The 24,458-nt window shown below is 47.9% G+C and overlaps 1 protein-coding gene across 1 annotated transcript in view; it reads left to right on the plus strand.

Moving 5' to 3' along the window:
* Positions 1–2,201: 2,201 nt before the first annotated feature.
* LOC307088962 (cadherin-12-like) overlaps positions 2,202–24,458 on the plus strand; it is a gene marked incomplete at both ends in the record, with an annotated part of 78,670 nt that continues 56,413 nt past the window's right edge. The window contains 3 exons of the mRNA XM_079755042.1: positions 2,202–2,531; positions 19,558–19,852; positions 23,587–23,706. Of these exons, the coding sequence (XP_079611168.1) occupies positions 2,202–2,531; positions 19,558–19,852; positions 23,587–23,706 (745 nt within the window). The remainder of the gene's footprint in view (positions 2,532–19,557; positions 19,853–23,586; positions 23,707–24,458) is intronic.

The raw sequence follows: 24,458 nt of genomic DNA on the forward strand, positions 1-24,458 counted from the left end.
GGGAGCCGGCGTTATGAAATTACAGTCATGCCATCTTCCATTGTTGGGAGACGTATAAGAGCATTAGGAGGGAGAGAGGGAGATAGAGAGAGGGAGTGATGAAGAGAGACAGGGGCAGAGTGACAGAGAGAGAGAGACAGAGAGAGAGAGAGAGGTGGAGTGTGAGTGAAGAGTAAGAGGTAGAGTAAGAGAGAATTGGCTTTCGAGCGAGAGAGAAATGAAGTGTCTGAAGCGAGAGGGTTAGCCTGAGACCAGGAGAGACTGAAGGAGCGAGCCTGAGAGATTCAACGGCTTCAAAAGTGTTGAAACCATTATCCTAATTCTTAATTTAGAAAAATACGCGTCTCTCGTATTTCGGACACGATTCTTTAGCTTGCGGGAGCCACGGTTGGCTGTTGTGAACGCCAATTGGTTGATGAAGATCAGATACAGGGCGTGAACCACAACAATGCAATGACGGGATGCTCAATTAGCTGCAGTACGTTAACGGAACAAATCTGGTTCGTTCTCTAATGAGTGAATATTTAATTAGGAAAACACGACTGATAGACCTGAAATGATGTCATTTGTCTCCCACATTAAGCTAAATAACGTAGCGATGTTGTATCCATCTAGCTTTGCTTTGGGTGGTTTTTAAGTTGCATAACATATTTTCTTCCTTAGATCTGACCGACTGACACTGACACTCGATAGATCCAACCACGTACAGAACTTTGTCTTGATAAAACCTCTTGCATGTAGCATTAGTTTGTTGTGTTGATTGTCCACCTGTACTGTTATGCAATCGTTAGACACTATTTACACAAACATAATTGTCAATTGAAATAAATAAAGTACTTTGAATTGAATATATATATATATATATATATATAAACACACAGGGTTCCAATGGTTTCACACTGAGACCTGTACTTACACGTTCGCTTGAATAGTGTTTTATCAGATAATCCTGAGAGAGAGAGAGAGAGAGAGAGAGTTTAATGAATCGTTGACCTGACAGGAAACGACATGCATGCTAAACTCCATTTGGAGGCATTCCCTCTGTGTTTGAACTGAACAGAGGCATAATATGTAAAATACAATGGCAGGAACCCAACGCACAGAGGCTGTAAAGAAATATTCAACGGGCTCCTTTTTTATGCCGTGCAAGCAGCCTGTCCTGGATTACAGCTAGCTAATCTCTCCGTGATACTTTTCCCTTCTTCCTCTCTCCCCCAACTCTTTATTGAAACCCACGCTTGTCGACACAACGTGAGGTGGCGAGAGCTGTCTGCGACGGCATCTGCTTTTCCTTTCACACCGTGCTCCTCTCTGGAGTGATGATGATGATGATGATGATGATGAGGAGGCTGGGGTGGGGGAGAGAGGATGTGAAGGAAGGGGGGGGGCGACCACAACATCGTCCCCTTTCTCAGTGCCTCTTCAAGGAATAAGACTGAGTGTGTGTGGATGATGCAGCCTCACCTGGCCGAGTCACACTGATTGGACTCTGAGGCTGGGCGAGGCTGCACACCTGTTGTGCGTTGAGCAATCAGTGTGCACAGGTTGAACCGGCCATCTCCACACAGACACACACACACACACACACACTCACGGATCATTATCTGGAACCGTTCAATAAACCGACTTCCAACCCCACCACGCTGCCTCCTCGTCTGGAGGAGCCCAGTTACAGTTACCGAGGCGGCGTGTGGCGTTGACATGTTAGATCAACTAGTTTGAAGGAATTATTTCTGGCACCCGAATGTAAGGCGTGCGATTATGCCGGCACAAATGCAGCAGGAAAAAAATTATAAGAAGCGAAGAAATAAAATGTCATGCTGCACATTTGACAATAAAACAGTAACCAACCGCATTAACTCTGAGAGATTCGGGACACGTTCAAATCGAAAAGCGTAACGCAATACAGTGTCTATGTTTACTTAGGAATGTTTTAACGTCCTTCCTCCTCCTTCGATCCTTCGCAGGTGATGATTTCGATCCAACGCTGAGCGGGAACCCAGACGGACCCTCCCACCCCCCCTCAGGGCTGCCACAGCTCCTCGCCCTGGGCTCTACCTGACCCCCGACCCCCGACCCTCTCTCTCTCCGTGGGTCCTGCTTCCGGAGGGGACCGGCGGACGCTCAGCGTGGCTTTGGCCCTCCCCCGCGTCCCGACGGACCTCGTCTCGGGGACCCCCTGACCCCCGCCCGGACCGCCAATGCTGACGCGGGACCGCCTGCTGTTGTTCCTGTGGTTCCTCCTCTTCCGGTTCCTCCGGGGGTCGCTGTGCTCCCCCCGCCCTCCGCCCGCCCCCCAGCTGCTGCTGCTGTCCCGGCCGGGCCGGCTCCTCTCGCACCCCAGGGGGGCGCCGACCGGGGGGGAGGGGCTCCCGGGTGGAGGGGGAGGAGCGGGGCCCCAGCCCCCGCCCGCCGCGGGCCCCCGCCACGGGGGGCCCGCGGGGGTCCAGAGGGTGAAGCGGGGCTGGGTGTGGAACCAGTTCTTCGTGCTGGAGGAGTACATGGGGTCCGACCCGCAGTACGTGGGCAAGGTAAGCCGCGGCCCGTCCTCGACCTCTGCTTTGTCGTCCCCTACACACACCCACACCCCCTCTCCACCCCCTAGTCCGTCAACCATCCCCCCCGCCCATCCCCGTCCCACCTGCGGTTCTTTATGGCACACGGCGCGGCCGTAAATCGAATAAGCAAGCAGCTCGGAGGGAAATGGAGCCGCTGGTAAATGGAGGGAGTGATGGGATGAAATAGGAGGAGAGGGAGGGACGGAGGGATGGATGGAGGCGGAGGGAGAGAGTGATGGTGATGTATGGGTGGTGGTGGTGGCGGTGGCATCAGGGGCGGGGCACGTCGGCGGCGGCTCCGCTTCCTCCGTCATCATCGGCCCGCCGATTGTCTTTTCATTTTGGCCGGCGTAGCCCGTGGCAGCGGTCGTGCTTCTTTAATCTCATAATGGTCTTGTTTTTGCGGACGCTGCGATTCTTTTAAACGGCTGTTTGGGGGTTATTAACAGCCACGGCATTGACCGGGTGAAGTGTGTAGTGACTGTGTGTGTGTGTGTGTGTCGGGGTGTGTCGGGGTGTGTGTGTGTGTGTGTGTACGTATAGAATCTAAATCGATATATATTGATAAATATGTGTCGACACTCGGGCGTCTGAACATCCGAGGGCGGACACACATGACATTGCAGTGGCAGGTGGAAATCGGAGATATGACAGGAATGAATTAAAATTACGGCCCTTGTAATCCTGTCAGAACGCCACGGTCGGGGCAGGAGGACAGAGCTGACAGCAATAAAGGAGGGAGAGACTCAATAGAGGTTATTGAATCTGAGATCGAAAGGCCCTCCTTCTGTCCTCCGTGCACTGATATTGCATGCACACACACACACACACGTTTATACACACACACACACACACGTGCAGGCATATTCACACACACAGAAACATGGACACATACATGCACACACACTTGAACACCCACACGCACAAAAATGCACACATACAGTACAAACACAAAAATGCACACAGACACGCACACATACACAATACAAATACACACACGCGTGCCCACACGCACATGCACTCACACACATGCACACCACACATACGCACATGCACTTACACACATACAAACACACACACACAGACATGCACATGCCCACCCACACACACAAAAATGCACACATACACTCACATGCACATGCACACATACACACATACACTCAAAAGTACAAATACACACACAGGCACATGTGCACGCACTGACACACATGAACACGCACACACAGACACGCACACACACGCACACGCATTCCTCATGTATCTAGGCCTTGGCATTATTTGTTGTGACCATGAGGGTTTTTCTCCTCAGCCTCTTTCGCTGCGGTTTCCGGACTAAAAGTCTGTGGGGCTTTGGAGTGTAATTTGGCAACTCTGGGGTTGCACGGGATAATGGTAAGACTGACTTATCTGGCCCAGCCCCGCCTCAATCAGCCCTGACCCGGGCCACTGCTTTAGCAGCCGCCAGGGATCAAATCTTGGGTGGGGGGTGGGGGGTGGGGGGTTGGTGGTGGTGGCAGTGGTGGGTGGGGAGTTGGTGGGTGGGGTGCCCGGGGTAAGTCACTTAATCCTAAACTACAGCAACACTTGAGAATAATTGACTGATGCCACGCCATATGAATAGGCCTTTGGAAGGAAATCAGTGGACCTTTGCTAAGACCATCTTAAAGGGAAGGGGGAGAAAGAGGGAAGATTTGTGGGGTAGAATAAATACATGCTGGTCTGTGTGTGAGATAAATACGAGACTCGTGTTGATAAGAGGCGACGGGTTGGGACGTAGGAACTGAAAGAGTCTGGCGTTTGCGGTGGGGTTGGTTTTACCGTCGCACGTGGTTGCTTTAGTATATATTTACATAACCTTGCAAATAATGACACTGTGTTAGAGGAAAGGAAAGCATAATATAGACAGCAGCTGCTATCTTTATCGGTTCGGGTTGTTGACATACTTTTCGGCAAACCTTAATTTGCTCAATGTCCCCCCGAAAGGCGCACTCATCGATTCAAACAGCAAATTAACCTTGATGAATGAGCGTCTCCTGGTCATGAACGTTCATCGGCAGGCTGGCTGAACATTGAATATCAGTCACGCTGCAGCAGGTGCCAAGGATACGTACTGTGTCATCTGAAATGGCATTAATTACAATCCATTCTCCGGCCCCGAAATCTGGAGAGTCAGGGCAGTACGGCGGCCAAAAGTGCCCGATCTCTGATCTCCGTTGTCCACGGTCTAATCTGCAGGCCTCCCTGAGTGAGATGCCCTCATGCCCCAACTGCCCCTGAATGACCTAAGCTAAGATTCACATTAAGTCCCTTTGGATGAAAGTGTCTGCTGAATGCCTTTGCAGCAGTGGTAGTAAATCCACTTCAATGCACGCTGTATCGCACGGGAATACAAACTAACAAGGCTGTGCCTCTGTGTTAATAGTATTAATATTTCAATTGATGTATTTCAATGTGAACTCATGGTCATATTGTTTCATTTAGTGAATTATGTAACCATTATTATGCTGATGAATGTAATAATATATTAATCTAAAGCATATTACAGTGAATTAGTGAATTATCGATTCCCATAATTCTCTAATTGGTTCAGAGGTTTAGAATGAGAGGTCAGGGCATCTTGCTCGAGGACGCAGGAACACACTGTGGACATTGGGAATCGAACCCTGCACCTTTCAGCTCAGTGTCACCCTTTCACTCTTACCAGTACACTGTCATGCCCCTTTTCTTTATGAGTTCCCTTCAAAGTGCCCTCATTCAGAGTCGGCGTGAAGAAGCCACTGTGTTTGTCAGTTGGCTGCAAGATAATCACAAAGATTTATTATGATTGCAGTACTTTGAGATTCACTGAAGCCACTGCGGAGCCACCCTCACCCACAATGCCCTCTGTGTCGTGCTTGAGTCCTCTGACTCACTGGGTAGTGTGTCTGGGAAGTCAGGACAGAATACAGACATTTTCACACACATACCCACTCTCTCTCTTTCCCTCGTTCTCACTCGCACACTCTCACACACATACACACACGACTGGACTGAATAGATGGAAAATGTCGTCTTATTGGATCTTAACTGGTCCGACTCCACGGGTTGAAAGATCACAGAGCATGTACTGTCCGTCATCTGGAACAGAGAGAGACCGGGCGAGAGAGGGCAGAGAGGGGATGACAGAAAGAGAGAGAGACATAGGGATAGAGTGGGAGAAACCAGAGAGAGAGAGAGAATAGTAAAAGAGAGAGAGAGAGAGAGAGAAAGAGAGAGCGAGAGAGAGAGAGGGAGCGAGAGAATAGAGTAAGAGAGACAGACAGAGCAGAGAGAGAGTGAGTGGGAGAGAGCAGAGAGATAATAGAGTGAGAGCCATAGAGAGAGAGACAGAGCAGGGTGAGGTAGAGAGGGACGTATAGAGTCTGAGAGAGAGGGGGAGGGCAGAGAGAGAGGGGGGGGGAAGCAGCAAGAGTCTGAGAGAGCGAGAGTGAAGAAGCTCCCTCACAACTGTCTTCAGGCAATATATCCGTTTTTTTCTTATTCTTCTTCCAGCAAAGGTCAATGCCCCGCGCTATACTGGCCGGGCTCTGGAGAATCAATGCACGGACATCAACGTACGGCCGTGGTGCAGCCTTCCTCACATACAGTAGGGTAGTCTGGGGGAAGCCGCGCTTGACTCCCAGCTGAAAGGTTGCCGGTTCTGTGCCCTGAGTCGGCCGCCCATCTGCAAGGCATCCGCGGGCGAGATGCCGTAACTCCATACCTGCTCATTAAAATAACAAGATACTGAGTATCACCGTGTATACCGTAAAGGGTCATTAGTGGAGGGATATGTGCAACAAGGGAGATAAGGAGTAAGGAGAAAGTGTGTTAAAGTGAAAGCAGATCTTTTTCTTTTGCCTCTCCGGGGGGGATGACAGTGCACAATTGTCCTGTCGCTGGGTCCAGTGTTGCCAGATTTGGCCAGACTTCCCGCCCAATCTGGCAACACTGTCTGTGCCCATTGTGAAAGTGTAGACACCAGCGTGTTCAACCTCCAGACCCACTATACTTCTAAAAAAGTGTATATATATTTATTTATTTCAGCCAGCGACCACACTGCCTCTTGCTCCTGAGTCAGTGGAAAAAAATAAGGACAAAAGTGCAAAGGCGGCTTCAGTAAGGACCAACCAAATTACACAGTTGGCAAGCCGAGGCGCCCGGGGAGTCACTTTCTATAGACGCTCCTGCCACGGCCGCCGCCATTATGTCCATAAATGACTTCTCATAGCAATCACAATTACATATTTTGTGGATTACAGAGAAACCAATCAATTCATTGAACCAGGAGGGGCAGAGAGAGAGAGACAGAGGAGCAAATCGAGGCCAGAGGAGAGAGGGATGCTTGGAAGTAGACGCAGTCTTCTTCTTTTGGATGCAGAGTCTTTTCAAAAGGATGTTTCGTACTGGAACATCTGATGTCATTCAGAGACACGGCCCAATGCCCCCATTTTGTGTTTCCTTTACACTTTTGTGGTAAAGGTCGGGTCATTTGAATAAAAGTCAATAAAAGTCTTTCCGGTGGAAATGGCTTGTCTTGTTTCCGAGACAACGTGTTTTTTCGCCATCTCGCTCTCGCTGAGAGGAAGTTGATGTCTTTTTTCTTTTATGGACTTGCACTACATTGTTTGCCCTCTGTAGCTGCACTCGATTTACCACTGATGTGGGCCGGTGGAATTGAATCTTTCAATGAAAACCTATGAGCCGCTCGTGAAAAACAACAACTTCTGAGCACCAGTTCTGCTGTTAGCATTCATCACATCGGACATCCGTTCGTCTGGGTATAAAAAGACGAGAGCTAGCCTGCGATAAAGAACTTCTAGTCATTTAATGGTAGTATTTTTTCTTATATTAAGAATCTCCAGTACTGCTACTTCTTTTACTTCTGTTACAACTATTCTATTACTAGTGTTCGTATTTCTTGTAAGAAGTGTTTTTGCTTATGTGAAAATGTGCATTTTTGTTATAGCACATATTTCTGTAAATGCGCTGAGAAAACTTCTGAATCAGTAATTGTACGACTTCAAATCTCGGCAAATATAATTTTCTCAACATGGAAACATTTTTAACACTTTTAAGACGGGTGTCGGATTGTTAACTGACAATAGCAATTTTTCTGCGTGTGTGTTTCCGTGTGTGTGTGTGTGGTGAGGGGCGGGGCGGTGTTATGGGGGCGACAACGTGATAACATCCTCTTCATATTCATCGAGAAAGCACAATTAACAGACAGAAAGTGATTTTGAACATTTAAAAATGTTCTGCTGGAGAAGAAATGTAATCCATGCAGAGAAAACGGACAGTTTCTCATTAGAACATGTTCAGAAATCGAAAAGGGAAAGGGGAGAATGGGGGGGGGGGGCTGCGATAACTTACAAATGTATGACGCCCGTTGATGCTAAATATGATAAACCGCCCGGGGTCCTCAAAGCAGCGTCTGAAATGGGGGCTAACGACGTCGTCCATCTGTCGGGCTCCCACATAATACCTTCCTCGGTATATTCAGCTCCTGGGACTGGGTAACGACAGACCTTCTCCTCTTTATCGCCAGAACCCAGCCTCCAAATGGTTTGATAATGTCCCCAATCAGTATTACTTTCAGGGTCCAGTCAACTTTTTATCTTCCCCCCCCCTCCCCGTTTTCATTTATATAAGGGGACGGTGATGGCCCAGTGGGAACATTCACGGCTTTGCGCAGAGTCGCTGTGTCCAGTGTGTTTAATCAAGCGTGACATGAGAAAAATAAAAAACAATCACGGCTAGCGCGGCGCGAGATCGATAACTCGATCATGTGATGGGTCTGACACGCCGCCCCCCTCCCTGCCTCGCCTGCCCCGAGCGTGACTCCAGATCTAATAATAAAATCACAGTACTTCTTGGTTTTAATTGGTTTGGCTTCTGCTCGTAACTGCTCTGAACTCAAGGGAGTGAATACTGAATATGCTGGTTGAGGTCTAGTCGTCACAGTGTTTGGCCCCCAGCCTGAGGGTTGTGGGTTCAAACCCCGAACCCTGCGACCTGTAGGCTTCCTTGAGGAGGACAGCGTCACGTTGAGGAAACCTCCATTTGGATGAGTGTAAAAATAGTGAATTGTACAAGTATGAAATATGTATCTTAAATAATAAAATGAGAGAGAAACGAGAAGTTAGAAATAAATTAAACTATGATTTACTAGATCAGAAGTGTAAACTGAGGGGTAGTAGGTTTGTGTGTGTGTGTGTGTGTGTGTTTCAGTATGTGTTTGTGTGTGTAGAATCTGATAAAAAGCGAGAGAAAAGCGGAATTCGGCAGGGTGCAGTTCCGTCCCGTTACCGACGGCAACGCAGCTGATTAATACCCCCCCCACACACACATACACACACACACACACACACACACACACCCCACCCCCACGAAGGCTGACCACCAGTCCTGTGTTGCTGCGGCTCTATCTGTTATCTCCCCAGGTCTTCCCTGCCTTCCTCCCCCCCTCCTCTGGTCTCCACTGCTCTGCTTTCTCTGATCTCATACCCCCCCGCCCACCCCCCCCCCCCCCCCCAACACACACACACACACACACACACACAAACACACACACTGACAAAGACATGAGGCATACCAATACATACAAAGAAATAACTTGAAACCCCAGAAAACCAATAATGCACCAGGGTATGCATACGCAGTGTGTAATCACACACGGGCACGCACACACTCACACAGACAATCATACACACACATAGTCAAACATATACAGACACTGAATAATAATCACACACACACACAAAGAAACGCTGTCAAACTAACAAACACACACACACACAGACATTGTCAAACAAACACACACACACACACAAACACATGCACACACACACACACAACCACACACACGAATGTCAAACAGATATGCACCCAAACAATGACTAACAAACTCACACAGACACACACAGACAAACAAAATGACACACACCGACACATACACTGTCAAAACAACCACACACAGACACACACCCTGTCAGAATAACACTCACCCACGCTGCAGAAACCAACATGATTACAGCAGTCTCACTGGTGGCCTCCTGGTTAAGGTTTCGCATCAGTCTGTATTATTTATTTCTCTCGCCCGCTGCCTATTAACCCGGGCGAGGCGTGTCACAGCCCAGAGAGCACCCACCTGGCACCCAACGCAGCGGCCGGCACCTCGGGGCGACGGGGCATCGCGCAGGACCCTATCGATCTGCAGCAATGATTTCCACCCCGCCGGAAAAAACGTTGCGACAGGCGAACGCAACGCTGACGCCGGCGATACCGCGGGGACGAGGGAGGGGAAGGAATGAGGAAAGACGGCAGAAAAAAAGGCAGAATAAGCTTATGGACCGAGAGAAAAAGTTTAAATGTGAAAAATCACTTGATGGCATTCTGCTTCCTGAGGTGACATGGCGTTGGTTGAGGAATCCCGGGACCACGCATCGCCACCGCCCGGAGTACCGGGGGTACCCGGGGTACCTGGGGTGGGGGCCAGGCTGCGGTCGGACGGTCGCCATGGCGGCCCCCGCTGCCACTGGGAAGCGCTGCGCAGCGTGTCGGAGGATGTGTGTGCGTGTGGTTCCTGGTTTGCGGTTCAGCCGGGGGTTCTGCTGCAACAGAGGCAGAGCAGTGAGTGGAAGTGAAAGCCAAACGTAGTGCAGTGGAGAAGGTCGGAAGAGTTCAGTGATTTTGCTGATTTGTGTTGAGGTATCGGTCAGTGTGAGGTGTTTTTTTAACCAGGCTAACAGAGATGATACTACACGGCTAGGAGATGTATGTTTTGTTGTGTATATGTTTCAATTGGGCTAATGTCCGCAGGCATACAATAAGGGGTTAGCTAGGTTAGTAGTGGTCATGGCGTTTGACTGAAACCGTAAAGGCACTGGGTTCAGTCGCAAGAGTCTGCAGGCTAACCTATTAGAGCAACAGGCCTCACCCCTACCTGGAACATGGTGGAAAGCATCTGAACCTTGCTGTACACACTGTTCACTGCTTTGGATGAAATAGTAGTCAATAGCAGTAAGTACACATTAAATCTGGAATTCAACGTTTGGTTTCCCACACAGGAATTACCTAATTACCGTGTAGTCATACTTTAATTTGTTGTATCTTCTTGTTGACACTGTCTCAGTCGGCCTCGCCAATAAAAGCGCGGCGTTATCATTCGTCCTAGGTACAAGGACAAGAAACGGGAACACTGTACACCCTGAGGTCAATAGAGATGCTCCTGTTACAGCCCTGACCAGCGCAGAGTACCGGCGTGTTTCCTCTTTCCAGTGATATTGTATTTACATCACGAAAGACGACCCGACCCCAAGCACTCCGCCTTGTCACTGATAATGTAATCGCCTCGTTTTTTTCCCCTTCCTCTTCTTGCTCTAGTCGAGCGCGGCGCACGTCTACGTTTTCTGAACCGTAGACGAAGAAGAGGAAAGGAGACACGGGAGATGGATGGATTGCGGTTGGGAAGACAGGGAAGCCGACAGGAAGTAGCCGAGTGTGGGTGCGGCAGGAATCGCACAGGGGTTGTCAAGACAGGCACCCGGGGAATGAACGTTTGGGAGTGTGTGCAACAACCCACACCTTCTGTCTCGGCGGTTTGTAAATCCGATCTAGCAAAACACAGAGAAACTCTTTACACGCTCGCTTAGAGGGGAATGGATTTTGTCGCGAGGAAATACGCAAATGCCGTTCGAAATTGCGTGGACAACCATGGCCAGACCCTAGCTCTCTGTAGCGTGCTTGCCTTGTTGTAGAAGCACAGGTTTCATTTTTTTGTGGTACGAGTCCGACCCAAACATTCCCAGTGCTTCTCCACCACTATAACCATGACAACACCAACTATCAACCATTCAGTATTTGACATTCATCCAAAGCGACTTTAGACTAGGGTCCGGGGGATGTCAGTCATATATAGCCTGTTAAGCCTTTTCAGACTATACCTGTGATTAAGGGCTATAAAAATATATATTAAGTTAATTATATTTAACTTTGAATGAAATGTCATTCAGGTGCTTGTAGGGAAGAGGCCTCTTGCTCAAGGGATGATTTCTGACTTTGGGCCCTATCTTGCATCCAGCGCAATTTACTTTCTACACTGACGCGTGTATCGTTGCTAGTTTGCAACTGGTGCAGAGCATTCTTTCCCCTCCACTGCCACACGTCGGCAAATTAGGGAATGATCTTGCGCCCCAAGGGGCGGTTCGGCGAAAGGAGGAGGCGTGTTCTGGCTCAAACGTTCCCTGGTGCTATTTTGCTGTTTCAGAAAACAATTCCGCCACAAACCAGGAAATACCTGGTTTAAAGTCAGTGGTTCGTTGTTCAGATACTATGTTAAGGGCGCATGCATAATGTTGCTTGTGCACCTCGCGCATACACTTTGCTTCTCTCATCTACCTAGCCACACATTCTTGGTAATAAGTTGTACTTTTCAATCAATGCATCTGCAAACACTGTACAGCAAACACATATTTTCTTAACACAGACATCGTGTACAAGCCCATAACTTTTAGGATTGATGAGTAGTTGATTGTGAGAAAACATTGTTTTACCGCGAGTGAGTGTTAAAAATAATGAATGAATGCGGGTGCGCGTGCGTGTATGTGTAAAATAATTAATGAATGTGGCCGCACGTGTGTGCGTCCGTCTGTTTAAACACACGCAAACTAAACACGTAACGCATAATACAGTCCATGGCAATGTATGTTAACAGGGGAAAAAATGCATATTAGGAACACAAGTCGATAACAATAATGCATACAATACTGATGAAGAAACAAGGTTTGTTAATGTATTGCGTATATCATTAAATAGAACCACAGTTACCGCATATCATATGTGTGTTATATCATATGATTTCTTTGCCAAAATTTATTTGAGGACTCAGTATTTCTGAAGTTTTGGAAGAAGACGCTATTCCATGTTTGAATTAGGTCATTTTATTTGGCCATAAACTGAGCCATTTGAAGTTTAAAATTCATGTGGTCATGCATCTGTCTCATCGGAGACTGCAAGCGCACTGTCAAAATATCAACTCGTCAGATTCAAATGCGCTCATGACTCTTAAAGGGGACGGGAGATGGCACTCTCATTTGTTTGTTGCAAGTTACGCCCAAGCCACACCTACGGGTAATTAGGCAACTTCAGACCAACCCTTTTTAGATTTGCGCCGGGTGCAAGAGTCATTTATCCGCCGGTAAAATAGCGACATCGCCATAGAACCGCCCACAAAGCTACTTGCGTTTGGCGCTTCTCACTTGCGTTTCAGACCGTTAAAATAGGGCCCATTGTGTGAGAAAACAAGAGCCTCCTGGATGTTCGGGAACAGCTCCCCCGAGCATACCGCGGGAATGCCCCCAACATTATGCAAGCATCATAATAACTAATCCCAGGATTTGCAAATCCAATTAGGCTGTTTTTCCATAGAGGTTGGTTAACACTCACCCGCTTAATCATGTGAATGAATCCATATGTCCCTCTGCTGCGTATCCAATAAGCCTGACTCAGGTGGAGGTTGAACTACAGGCACCGGGGCACGGAAAAATCCATGTAAAGCACATCGGGATCCCGTTCAGACACGCGCACCGCGTGTCTGAACGGGATCCCGGATGTGCTTTGCATGGATTTTCCGCATTGTAGTCGGCGAGGAGGGAAACAAAGCCGGTGGTTTTGCCGTCCGTGCGCGAGGCAAGGACCTCATCGGTCAGCTTGGGTTTTTTTTCCAAACAGGTGGCTGAAACGGCCTTCAATTACGAGGCCTGCCTATAGCTGTTTGTTCCTAGCCTGCCGTGATGCAGCGGCCTCGGGCTGGCTGCATCACTGACACACTCCCCCCCCCCCCCCCCCACCCCGGTCCAGCTGTTGGAGGTAAGGCGATGAGACAGGACAGAGATCGCACAGTGAATAGAGAGGGGTGGCGGTGGCGGTGTTGGTAGAGGGGAGGTAGAGGGAGGAGAGAGTCCATTTTAATCATTATCCCAGGTTTGATCCCTTGCAACGCCGCATCTGTTGCACGGATTGCCTGCGTTTTTTTACGGTGCAATTAGACAGTGATGGAAGACCCATGGTGGGAATTAACAATGCAAGCCACGTCCCGCGTTCCGGTTACGACGAGTCTTGCGTGTAAAAATAAAAAAAACACACGGCACGACCAGGAGCATATGGCAAAGTGTGAGATTGTTGTTAGCACCTATTAAGTTATTTCTGCACATCACACACCACTGATGAATGTCGATTGACTTAATCAGTTGATGTTACCAGGGTAGTTCTTGTTATCAACTGCTAGGAGGATTCTGACTTTTTTCATGGGGAAAAAGCATGCTATCTTGGTCCTTTCTCCTTTTTAATCGTTGCAATATATTCTGTTTTGAGAAAATTATGAAGCAGATGCTCTATGTGAAGCAACTTCCATCATGAAGGAACATGAAGAGGGCTGGGACTCAAGGATCCGTCAACAGAGAACTGTAGAACTGTAGAACGGCGGACATTGTGGTTGATCATCTTCCAGCAGGGAGTCCATCTTCCCTGGCGACTAGACCATCCTACTCCCACTCACATCGTCTCTCTTGTATTTCTCTCTCTCCCTTCTTACATCTTGCTATTATTCAGAACTCTAAATGTTAGCTTAGCGTAGACACGGTGCATGCATGCCTTTAAGGATCTACATAATGTATCCTCTAATGCCATCATTTGCATTCAGCCCACGCACACTTAGTGTCGCCCGTACTTTGCTGAAAACTATTACTTGGAAACAAACGCCACAAGGCATGTCGGATTTCAACTATTGTTGTATTAATTTATGTTGTTCCTTTCCATGGCTTGAATTACGTTAGTGTTTCGTTTTTTTCTGCTTCTAATTCAGCATTAAAGGGGGGGGCCTCTGTCATCTCTGGCCCCCGGTGTTCATTGTTGTGTGTTATGTCTAAAAAAATAGGTCCATTAATGAATTTCTTTATATAATTGATTAATTTTGTTAAAGTAATGGAATTCTCCAAATTAATACCACTCAGCGTTCACTTCTAATTAATGAGGCCACGGGCCTATTTGCATTTGTGTTTATTTCCCTGCCGTTAATCGTGTGCGGTTGTGAATCAACAGGCAGGTCACTCTCGTGGGTATCGGGCGTTCACTGAACATTACCACTTTTTAAATAGCCTTTTTCTTTTCCTCTGGTGTTTATCTTCCAATCACAGCTCTCTCTTTCTTCCGCGGACACAATGAGTAAGAAAGCGTTTGTTTAGAGGACGTTAACTTGGAATCTATTATGGAGATCGGGAAGGACTCACCCATGGGAAATAACAAATAAACACAAAGCGCATGTTGTGATGAATAGCTTGGGATGAAACGCTGGCAAATGGCCGCCCCTACGTACGCGTTGAAGTGGGAATTATGTAAAATCACGTTTAACCGGTATGAACCGTAAACAAAACAATTAATAGAAAAGCTAATGGTTTTAAAAGATGCTTTAATGATTATTTTTTCCAAACAGGGTCGGACTACATGTTAAAACATATTCCTTCAGGAGCCCTTAAAGGAAGTTCAAACATCCTTTCCCGTCGGCCTGTCCCAGAGAGAGAGAGAGACAGAGAGAGAGAGAGAGAGAGAGTAAAAGAGAGAGTGAGAGAGAGAGAGATTTGAATGCAACGAAGCAGCTAACCGTTTCAATGCTACTGCTCACAGCCCGAAGGCTAAGCATAGCGCGGAAGAATGTGAAGGAGCGAGAAAGAGCGAAGATAAGAGGAAGAGAGCGAGTGCGCACGCTAACACCAAAGGTCAGCGGCTCGCGTGCACGTACTGGGAGAAAGCGCATGAGTCAGCAGAATGCCAGGAGCCAACAGCGGCCTGACGCCGAGTGCTTCTGACAATGCAGCTAGCTGCCGACAGGTAGCTTCCCCAGATTACTACCCCCCCCCCCCCCCCCCCCGCGCACACACACACACACACACACTCTCTTGCCCTCCCTCTCCCCCCACCGCACACCTCTCTCTCTAACTCCACCCCCGGCCTCTTATTCAAATTGGTTGATATTTAAATCAATACGGGCCTTAATTAGTCTCCTCAACTCATTCCTCCACTCTGCAGCGGGTACGAGTGTGTACACACACTTCAGGGTGTCCCGGAGTGCGGAGAGAGGGGACAGTGATGAAGGCCTCTCACCCCCCTACCTGCTCCTGGCTGACCTGTATCTGACTCCACTGTGGGGTGATTCAGATGAGAGCGTCTGCTAAATGATGGAATAGTTTGTACTAGGAGTGGTGGTGTGTGCACTTTTTATGACACATACGTTGGAAGTGCCTGTAGCGCTGTGGCTGCATATAGATATCCCTGCTCAACACAATGAGAGAGAGAGACAGAGAGAGAGTCAACAAATCAGTGAGAGAGAGAGAGAGAGAGAGAGTCAACGAATCAGTGAGAGAGAGAGAGAGAGAACGAATCAGTGAGAGAGAGAGAGAGAGAGGGACAGATATGGGGAAAGAGAGTGAAGGTGAAATAGATACAAGAGAGACAGAGAGAGAGAAAGGGTGCGGAGGGGGGGAAGGAGACAGGGAGAGGGACAGAGAGAGAGGGAGAGTTAGGTTACATCACGAAAGTGAGATTAGAGAGTGAAAGAAAGAGAGAGGAAGAGGGAACCTCGGTTGGTCCAGGGCATAGATGGAGTACACAACCCCCAGCCCCCTGCTTGGCGGGGGGGATGAATGTGTTAATGAGTGTGTTTGTGTAAGTGTGTGTGTGTGTGTGTGCGAAGTTGTGTGACGTTGTGTGTGTGTGTGTGTGTGTGTGTGTGAAGTTGTGTGTTTATGTGAGGTTGTGTGTGTGTGTGAAGTGTGTTTCTGTGAGGTTGTGTGTGTGCATGTCCTTGTGTGTGTGCATGTGGTTGTGTGTTTGTGTGAGGTTGTGTGTCTGTGTGTGTGTGTGGGGGGGGGGTGAGTCAGCACGAGAGGCCTACAGAAGCAGCAGAAGGAACAGTGTGGCGTGTGATGATGCAATGTTGTGCAAACACATGCTAAAGTCTCGATGTGATTTGTTGTGAAAGTAGCTTTGTGCTTGTGTGTATATGTACAGTATATGTCTGTGGGGGTGTATGTGTGTGTGGTGGTGTGTCTGTGTGTGCATGTGTGTTGCTTATTTCTGTCAACCAATCTACCTGCTGGAGGTAAGCAATTTCCGAACTGAGTACACACACAGAGAAACCAACACACAGGAACAGATACGCTGAACATACAGTACACACACACACACGCGCGCGCGCAAAAGGGATTAGCTTGTCACTCAATATGTGCTTCGTGCCATCCATTGGTTTGGTGTGCATCATCAAAGTCTCTACTCTTAATTACACGTGCCAAATTGACATTAACGTACAGTGAGAGAAACATTAGGTTTACCGAGGAAGGAGATAGGGGAATCTAAAGATGTCACATCGTGTTTTTCAATCAGGGTTTAACACTGCAAAGAAAAACATAAGCGAAGCTTTCTGTCCTCGACAAATCCTCGCACGGATTCCATCTGGATTAGTCCCCCACTAAAGTTGAAAAAATTCATATTAATTATGATTTAAAATAAATCATAGGAAAATGTAGAGGCACAACATGCATCCTACTTAGCGGTAATCCTCTTTGTTTTGAAGGCAAACACCAACTTTTTTTTTTTGGTGAAAATCTGCTGTGCCAGGAAATGCAATATAATAATAATAAAAAAAAAAGGTAATCCTGATATGAAAAAGTACTTAGTGGTGGGATGATGGTTAAGTGCAGAGTGGGTAGAGTGGTGGTAGAAAGGTGCCTGAAAGGTCACCACTAGAGATAATACTTTGATTAAAAAAGTCATGCTATTCAATAAATAGACGTATCTACAGTGTGAACCCAATGGACTATATTTGAACTATATTGGACTGAGCTGCTAGTTTCATTGAGGATGTGTGCTTATCGTAGAGCAGGTGTGTGTATTGATTCATATTAGACTGCTATGAATATGAAGAGGATTTTACTTACACTTCCGACTGTGTGTCCATGCTAGATGTTATTGGATGTTCATATTGATCCTTCATTGGAAGACGTTACTTACATTGAATGAATGTGTGAGAGGAAATTACAGTAACAGTAATTAAATAAAGTGTAATAAAATAAATACAACAATTATAGTACCTTTTGACAAGTGGATATCTAACACAAAAAAATGATGTACTGCACCTGTGAGGTGTCTAAAGCTTTCCTTTTTGGTTATTTTTGTAAATATCGCTATTAACTTTTAGTAAGGAAGATAAATAGATACGTAGATACTTTGTTCACTAGCTACCACTCTTATTCAAAATGACTCACAGTTAGTAATTTAATGAGCAGTGAAGAATCTTTCTTAAGATATTCTACAGGTAAACGCGTAGCATAATAGATTTCCAACACAGAGTTATTCCTTTTGCTGTCAAACCCTTTATTCACTGTACTATCCAGCCCTCAATATGCTAAGTGTGAGGAATTTTTATGAAATGGCTAACACCCTCAGGGCTGCCAATGGCTGTTTGTTAAATTCAAAATACCAGGAACAATCAAAATATCCAGCGTAATGCGGACCAAAATGTCCTGCGGTTAGGGAAGTCCAATGTTTTCATAAAAGGTGTTTGAGAGTGTTCCTTTGGACACAGGAGTGCAGTGGGGTCTGACAGTTTCTACTTTGCTGTGGCAAGATGAGGGGGAAAAATCCAGTATAATTTGCGAATTTGAGCTACGGCTGACTGGCGCAGGCTCTATGCTATTCAATAGTTATCATCGCACAGTAATTACGCTGAAATAATACATTATTTATGAGCGATTTGGGGTCATTAATCTGTGAAATGCTGCGAAGAGTGCCACTGCATCTCATCCATTCACTCTTTCTTTCTTTCGTTCTCTTTTTTATTTATTTTTAATGACTAGCTCTGATTTTCCACATCTCTTAATAGTTGGATGTTCTGGTTTGATGTCAAAGCTGTTCATATTGCTCTCTCATCGTGGAGAGACGACAGACCATTATTCTGACAGCCTCTTTCTCCCTCTCTCTCTCCCTCGCCCGAGAGATGAACGCTCACCCAAACCCAGGTCGGCTATTCAGAGTCAATCATTAATATTTCTCTCCCTCTCTCCCACTCCCGTCTGTCTCCCTCCAACTCCCTCTCCCCCTCTATATATCTTTCTCTTTCCCCCTATATCTCATGCCCCCCCTTCCCCCCTCTCTCTCTATATCCCCCTCTCCTCCCTCACTCCTTCTCCCCTCTCTATCTATCTCCCCTTCTCCCCTCTCTCTCTATATCCCCCTCTCCTCCTCCCTCACTCCTTCTCCCCTCTCTATCTATCTCCCCCTCTCCCCTCTCTCTCTATCTCACCCTCTCCCCTCTCTCTCTATCTCACCCTCCTCCCCCCTCTCTCTCTATCTCCCCCTCCCCTCCCCCTCATCACCCCTCTCTCTATATCTCCCTCCCTCCTCCCCCTCTCCTCTTCCCTCCCTCCTTCTCCCCTCTCTCTCTATCTCCCCCTCCCCTCCCCCTCCTCACCCCTCTCTCTCTATCTCCCCCTCCCCTCCCCCCCCCTCCCCTCTCTCTCTATCTCCCCCTCTCCCCTCTCTCTCTATCTCCCCCTCCTCACCCCTCTCTCTCTATCTCCTCCTCCCTCCCTCCTCTCCCCTCTCTCTCTATCTCCCCCTCCCCTCCTCACCCCTCTCTCTCTATCTCCCCCTCCCGCCTCCCCCCCTCTCCCCTCTCTCTATCGCCCCCTCTCCCCTCTCTATCTCCCCCTCCTCACCCCTCTCTCTCTATCTCCTCCTCCCTCCCTCCTCTCCCCTCTCTCTCTATCTCCCCCTCCCCTCCTCACCCCTCTCTCTCTGTCTCCCCCTCTCCCCTCTCTCTATCTCCCCCTCCCTCCTCCCCCTCTCTCCCCCTCCTCACCCCTCTCTCTCTATCTCCCCCTCCCTCCTCCCCCTCTCCCCCCTCCTCCCCCCCCCCCCCCCCCCCCAGCTCCACACAGACCTGGACCGGGGCGAGAGCGAGGTGAAGTACACGCTGTCGGGCGACGGGGCGGGCTCCATCTTCACCATCGACCAGACCACCGGGGACATCCACGCCCTGCGTAGCCTGGACCGCGAGGAGAAGCCCTACTACACGCTGCGGGCGCAGGCCGTGGACATGGACACCAACCGGCCGCTGGAGCCCGAGTCGGAGTTCGTTATCAAGGTGCAGGACATCAACGACAACGAGCCCAAGTTCCTGGAGGGCCCGTACACGGCCACCGTGCCCGAGATGTCCCCAGTGGGTGAGGGCCGCGCGCACGCACGCACACACGCACGCATACATGCATACAAAGCGCACACTCATATACACACACACATACATACATACAAAACACACACTCATATACACAAATACATACATGCATACGAAACAGACACTCATATACACACACACATACATACATACAAAACACACACTCATATACACAAATACATACATACATACAAAACAGACACTCATATACACACACACATACATACATACAAAACACACGCACGTAAACACACACACACACACACGCACGCACGCACAAAGTCATATTAACATATATATGCATACATGCATGCTTATTTCAAACATGGACACACACACACACACACCTAAATACGTATATATAGGCCTAGAAAGGTATTTTTTTTCCAGTGGGAGAGGGCAACGCCCATTTTAATTCTTTATTTGAATCCACCAATCCCATTGGAACAGACAGGATTCCAATACTTTCAGAGATGAGATAGGGCTTTGTTCAACCGCACAGAAAACATCTCGTGCGCCGAACTGCAAAGCTGCTGATATGGAGCAGAACTTTGCTAGTTGTTTTGATCTCCTGCTGGAGAGCCCTGCCAGCCTTAAACCCCTGAAAACAAGATTGCATTGATAGCCTAGGTCACTTAGTTTTGCCAGTATGAGCTGGTACTTCATGATTTTATTGTGAAAGGCAGCGACAATGTAGAGATCATACACACAGCCTATTTCAAGTAACAGCACTTCCCTTCTGTTCCCTTCGGGGTGGGGTTTTTTGAACACACACACACACACACACACACACACATACTCATAATTACATATATATGCAAATAGGCATGCTTATTTCAAACATGGATGCACACACATAAACAACAATATACGTATATAGGCCTGGAAAGGTATTTTTTTTCCTCAAGACTCCCTAAGAGGCTAGGGAGGTAAGAAAGTAAGACACATACACAGAAACAAACAGAAAGACACATACACACCAAAAAAATAAACAAGCTATTGTATTTATCATATATAACATTTTATAAAGGCACTGAAGCAGATTCATCCTCTGTTTAAACAAAAATACATTTGTATACATTTATATATATATATATGCACACACTTACACTTAATTTAATCCAAACGAGAAGAAGGCTCTTAGGCTCCAGATGTTAGCACCAAAATGTACGTCTCTATGTGTATTTCAGTGTGTGTGTTTGTGTGTGGTACGTTTGTGTGGCATGTGTACGTGTCTTTATGTGTTAGTGTGTCTGTGTGTGTGTGGTATGTGCGTCTGCTTGCGCACGAGTGTGTGTGCTTGGTGTGTGTGTGTGTGTGTGTGCGCGCACGTACACACCAAGTGTGTATGTGCGTGTGCGCAAACGTGTGAGCACTCCCAACAGATCAAGAAAGCAAAGTTGCTTGGAGATCACCGCAGGTACACACCGGAGGCCGTAACACCAACCCCCCCCGCCCGACGCACCTCTAGAACCGCCACATTCTGACATTTCGCCGTGCTATTCTCGGCGTGCCCTGGGTGGATTGTCGCAGCCCCCGGCCCCCCTCAACTCCCATGTCTTAATACATTCTCCGTCCCCGTAGAGAGGGGTGTGCGGGTGGCGGGGACATACATCCCGGTGGTCCGCTGGATGTGAGCGTTAGCGAATGCAACCCCCCCCCCCCCCCCCCCTCACACGCTGTGCTCGCACGGACATAGTCTAATCCAGGGTGCTCTCTGCGGCATCAACAGGCAACAGGAAGCAGCATAGGAGGGAGTGGGGCATTGTCACACTGTGAGGTGTCAGAAGGGGTGTCTCAGTCACGCACAAGTTTAGAATCAGACAACAGTAACCGACGGAGCTTGTTTCACTGTAAAATGCATACATATAGAGCAATGGTGAATAATATAATTGTTCTAAAAGAGGAAACAGGTGTTTATTAAAAGTGTTCCCTGCTACACCCTCCCAGACAAGAATGTTGACTCTGAGGAAAGGTTTCGAATAAGACTTCAGTTGTTTTGGCTGAAGCTATTCTCTTTAAGAATATTCTCTTTTACAAAAAATCCTACTTACACTCGTAATAGCCTTGCTGGATAGAGAGGGTTTTTGATCCAGAGAATGTTTCATAAAGTCCATGACTTATACAACCCCTGCAGGCAAAAATTAATCTCTCGAAGTAGGACCAGAAAAATGTCCGGCTTAAGCACTTTGTTGCCTTATATCTTCCATACGATTAATTCACCGGGATGTCGGATGGAACCGTTTTATATCCTCTCTCGTGTTTTTCGTCTGATTCTCCTCAACGTTTTTGACAGTCTTCCTTTTGTCGCCCTAATTGGATGTGTAATTTCATCGTTTTAACACCATCTGCCGAGACCTGTCTAAACACTGGTCCCTTTACAAGGTACTCTGACATTCCCAGGGTAGCCTGTGACCTGCTAATTGCCAAATCCTCATGTCAGTGCCCTTGAACGTGCGCACGATATAGCTACTCGCTGATTAATAATTAATTTACGTTTCCAGTCTAGCGAGCTAACAAGCCCTAGCGTGTATTGTTATGATAAAAAAAACTGTACACAAAGGCCTCGTTTTTGCAGCGGAGCCAAGTCTATTGTGCTTGCCAGTGCAAGGTGAGTGTGTGTAATGATACATAAAAAAGGTACACCACTAGAATTCATATTTTTGCGGGGATAGCTGCACAGGAACAGCGTCCGTAGCTAGCCAGAGACAAGGCTAGCATGCTAAACATGAACACCAGCAGGTGTCCTATCCACAAGCAGAAGCGTAGCTAGCACCAAGAACTCATTTGCAATAGTTACCTGTTAGCAAACCCTCACATTTTAGCCCGCGGCCGAGAGAAAAAAGCCAATATTTTGTGAATGTGCAATGGGCTAATGTGATGTAGTAGGGAGTGCCAGCTATTTAAATGGGGATGAGCAATACTTCCAGCAGGTAATTACGCCGTCCCAGTTACCACCAGTCGCCTGACCGGATGCCATCTTATTTTCCCCGGTTCTGCCACGGCTCTTTGTTTTCTTAATGGTGGCGTTGCTAAATGAATGTGCCTGAAGGGCCATTCATATGTTCACCGCCATCGCTGGTGTGCTGCAATGTTTTTAGAGACAAACATCCACTACTATATATATATATATTTGGACTATATATAGGATGACACTTGCAGAAGGGCACTGGGCTCCATCTTTGTTTTTTACACGAGACTCTCTAAAGAGGCACGGGAAATAGAACACACACACAGACACACTCACACACAAAGATGCATGTGAGGATATACTTTCACAAATACACACACGCAAACACACACACACACACACACGAACACACAAACACACACAAAATGATGCTTAAGAGTGCACACACACAAACACACCACACAAACAACTATCTATAAGAGTGCATATGCACACACCCAAACCACACACACACACACACACACACACACAGATACAGATGACAACACACAATCAATCACACTCACGCAAACACACATATATTCACATTTCAGGACCGACACACATTGCAGTCGCACACACAGACACACACGCCCCTTGCGAAAAAAAAGCGACCGTTTCAAACTCCAGCCCATACTCATGTCGCGGAAGGGAAAGGGAGACTCAGGCGGAATGCACACGTTAAAAGTGCGTGCCGTTTCCCGTTCGCGGGGAAAACCCCCATAAGGTTACACTAATTGATTCCCGCGCCCCCCCCCCCCGCTCTACCACAGGGACGTACGTGAAGCAGGTGACGGCGACGGACGCGGACGACCCCACCTACGGGAACAGCGCCCGTGTGGTCTACAGCATCCTCCACGGGCAGCCCTACTTCTCCGTCGACCCCAAGACAGGTGAGCCCCGTGGCGGGGGAACGAGCGGGGAGGGGGTACGAGAGCGCCAGGGGGTTGGTTCTCATTGGGGTTGGTTTTTGTTGAACGTGTGTTTATAAATATGTGTGTTTAGAGGGAGAGAGAGAGAGAGGGAAGGAGAGAGTGAGAGAGGGGGGGAGAGAGAGAGAGAGGGAAGGAGAGAGAGAGGGAAGGAGAGAGAGAGGGAAGGGGAGAGAGAGAGAGAGAGAGGGAAGGAGAGAGAGAGAGAGAGGGAAGGAGAGAGAGAGGGGGAGAGAGAAAAATACATGGATAGATACAGAAAGAGAGAGATGACAAACAAAAACACAGAAATCGATATGAACCAAAAAATATGCAGAAAAAGCAAAGATCGAAGCACAGCAACAAGAATAATAACAAGAAGATGAATGCATTTACTGAACACATTCATCCCGTCCCAAGCGTTCTGCCAGTCCGTGAGAGTATTTATCCTTCGCACGGGGGGGGGGGCGGTGCGAGTCAGCCCCCCTCACCTGGCAGACTCCTTTTACCAGTCAAACCACACAGGAACCACTCTCTCCCCCCTCTCTCTCCCCTCTCTCTCCCCTCTCCCTCCCCCCCTGTCCCAGCCCTGTTGGATGTGATTGTGTTTGGCATGGTGTCCTGAATGCCAGGTGAATTCATGCAGACTTTATGCAGCGGCACGGAGTGTCGGGCCCGGTCTGCAGCCTCACACAGCCAGAGGCGGAGATGACCTTCAGAGGTCGCCCCTGTGG

Source organism: Pollachius pollachius, assembly GCF_949987615.1.
Source record: "Pollachius pollachius genome assembly, chromosome: 17".
In the NCBI taxonomy this organism is placed as follows: domain Eukaryota; kingdom Metazoa; phylum Chordata; class Actinopteri; order Gadiformes; family Gadidae; genus Pollachius; species Pollachius pollachius.